The sequence below is a fragment of the Buceros rhinoceros genome, unplaced genomic scaffold (genome assembly GCF_000710305.1).
Source record: "Buceros rhinoceros silvestris isolate BGI_N320 unplaced genomic scaffold, ASM71030v1 scaffold20497, whole genome shotgun sequence".
Classification (NCBI taxonomy): domain Eukaryota; kingdom Metazoa; phylum Chordata; class Aves; order Bucerotiformes; family Bucerotidae; genus Buceros; species Buceros rhinoceros.
The window spans coordinates 10,838-13,130 of NW_010423115.1; the positions used below are offsets into that span (position 1 = coordinate 10,838).

At 59.4% G+C, this 2,293-nt stretch overlaps 1 protein-coding gene across 1 annotated transcript in view; it reads right to left on the reverse strand.

Annotated features, from left to right (window-relative positions):
- Window positions 1–2,293, reverse strand: part of DENND2D (DENN/MADD domain containing 2D) — a gene marked incomplete at its 5' end in the record, with an annotated part of 3,494 nt that overhangs the window by 647 nt on the left and 554 nt on the right. The window contains 4 exons of the mRNA XM_010140331.1: window positions 620–859; window positions 1,303–1,393; window positions 1,734–1,775; window positions 2,261–2,276. Coding sequence (XP_010138633.1) covers window positions 620–859; window positions 1,303–1,393; window positions 1,734–1,775; window positions 2,261–2,276 — 389 coding nt within the window. The remainder of the gene's footprint in view (window positions 1–619; window positions 860–1,302; window positions 1,394–1,733; window positions 1,776–2,260; window positions 2,277–2,293) is intronic.

The window sequence follows — 2,293 nt, forward strand, 5'->3', positions numbered from 1 at the left end:
GCTGGAGATGGATCCCGCATGGCCACCATCTGCCGCTTGCGTCTGCGTGGCACCATCCGAGGGGACGCTGGCTTTGCTCCGACATGGCAGTGACTGATGGGCACAAGGACCGAACCCTCCTGCACCCTCTGAGTGCAGCAAGACCTTGGGGGTGGCGAGCCCCAGGCCAGGAGGTCTCTGGCCACCAGCAGGTCTTTTGAGTCACCCCTGTTTGCCCTCATCCTGGGCTGGGTGGGTCTCGGTTCTGCCCAGTGCCCTGTAAATCCTCTGGAAAGGGTCAGACCCTGTGTCCATGCTGGGGCGGGTGGCAGAGATGAGTCAGGGCTCAGCCAGAGGCCAGCTCCCAGCTGCTGCCTGAGTCCAAGCCAAATATTTACACTGCTGCTGGCATGTTTGCCTAAACACTGAGCTCCCAGTAAGCCTGCCCCGTCCTGGGTCAAGCCACAGGTCTCAGCTGAGCCCAGGGACAGAGGAATGCAGCTGCTGAGAGCAAACGGGTGCTGCTCGCTGCCTGGAGCATCCTCAGCCTCGAGCTGCCCTTGCCGGGCACGGGGCATCCCTTACCCTTGACCAAACAGCCCACCCGACTGCAGAGGGAGGGGGAGCTGGGGCCCTTCACCTTCTTGGGGGATCCTGCTCTTTTCTGCTTCCTCAATGAACAGGGAGAACATGTTCGTCTTCACAAACTTCTTCACGAACTTGCGGTTGGTCTTGGAGGCGACGGCCTTGCAGAAGGCTCGCTCCTGGAAGGTGCCCGAGCCGTTTTTACTCCACTTGATGTGCGAGGCGTAGTGGCCAACCAGGCGGACGAAGAACTGCACGAAGGCTTCAGAGACAAGCGTGTTCACCTGCTCGGCTGCTGGAAGAGGACAGGGAGTGCGAGAGGTGGGGATGGGACCTCTGGCCGTAGAAAGGTCTTGTTTTAACCTGGCAGGTTCGCAGGACGTGTTTCTGTCCCAAGCAATTATTTTCTTAAAACCTCTCTCTGCCAGCCAAGACCAAGATCAGACTAATCCCGCGGAGGGAGCACAGGCTGCGTTTCCATTCCAGGGTGGCAGCATCTTTGCGGGCCAAACATTGGCAAAAGCTGATTTTTTGAGCAGAATTAGAATTCCTGCTCCTGTGTTTCGCAGGACGGGGGAAAGGCCAAAGGATTTCCCTCCTGGGGCTGCATTTTGTTGCAAACTGGGGCAGAGACATCCCAGGCCAGGTCCCTTTAGGAAAATCATTTTGCTGAAGCGCTCTGGCCGTCTGACAGCGCAGCTTGCCCGTGTTTTAGTGTATCTAAAGAGCCATCCTTACTGTGTTCGTTGTTGTTGTTGTTGTGCCTGTCCAGAGACGTCAGCATCTCGTTCTGCAGCTTGATGGGCAAGATCTCCTCCTCGTCACCCACCTGGAAAGCAATGGGGCGGTGAAGCAGCTGGCACTGCTGGGGACCCGGCTCAGATGGCTGCGGGGAGCAGGTAGTGCAGCCCATCAGTGGGGCTTCCCACAGCGCTCGTTAATTAATTGTCATCGCAGGGCGCTGGCAGTGGGATGCCCAGTGTGCAGCCCCTGCTGCTTCGGCTCACAGATGCAGTGGCCAGAGACATCCCCTTGTGGGATATTCCCCTGGACAGGCGACACTGAGATGTCTCTGTCCCCAAAATGTGAAAGCTGCACCAAGGCAGCAGAGGGGGAAAGGGGCCCTGCCCGGGGCTACCCCGGCCAGGCCATGCACGGGGGGGACCTACCGACCGGAGGATCTTCCCTTTGCAGAGGTCAACTATCAGAGCCTGAAAGAGAGCAGTGACCAGGTTTAGCCCTATGGAGGCACCCAGGCTTCCCCTCCCACATTTTGGGATCAGACCCATGTGTCTGCAGCCTACAAGGGTGGCAGGAGAGGGATTGGTCCCTCTGTGCTGGAGGGACCTGGGTAGGGGGACCAGGGCACCCCCCCAGGCTCAGTGGTGTGTTTCCACACAGCTTTTCTCCACTTCTGCAAGGTTGGGATGATGCCAACAGCCAGCCCAGCCCACAGCAGCTCCCTGAGCCCTCAGGGTCAGGGCTGCAGGTCCCGGGGTGGCCGGCAGTGCCCAGGAGGATGCAGAGGTATTGCCCCCGGTGCCAGCAGGAGGGGACATGCAAGAAGCCCCAATCTCCAGCCTCCCTGGAGAAAAGGGTCCAAGCAGAGCCTCCAGCCCCCGAGCCAGCCCAAACCCAGGGTCACAGATTACCCGATGGCTCCATCCAGATGCTTTCCCCTGCCCAGATGAAATACCTCCTCCATCGGCTGGGGCACGCACACCCCCCC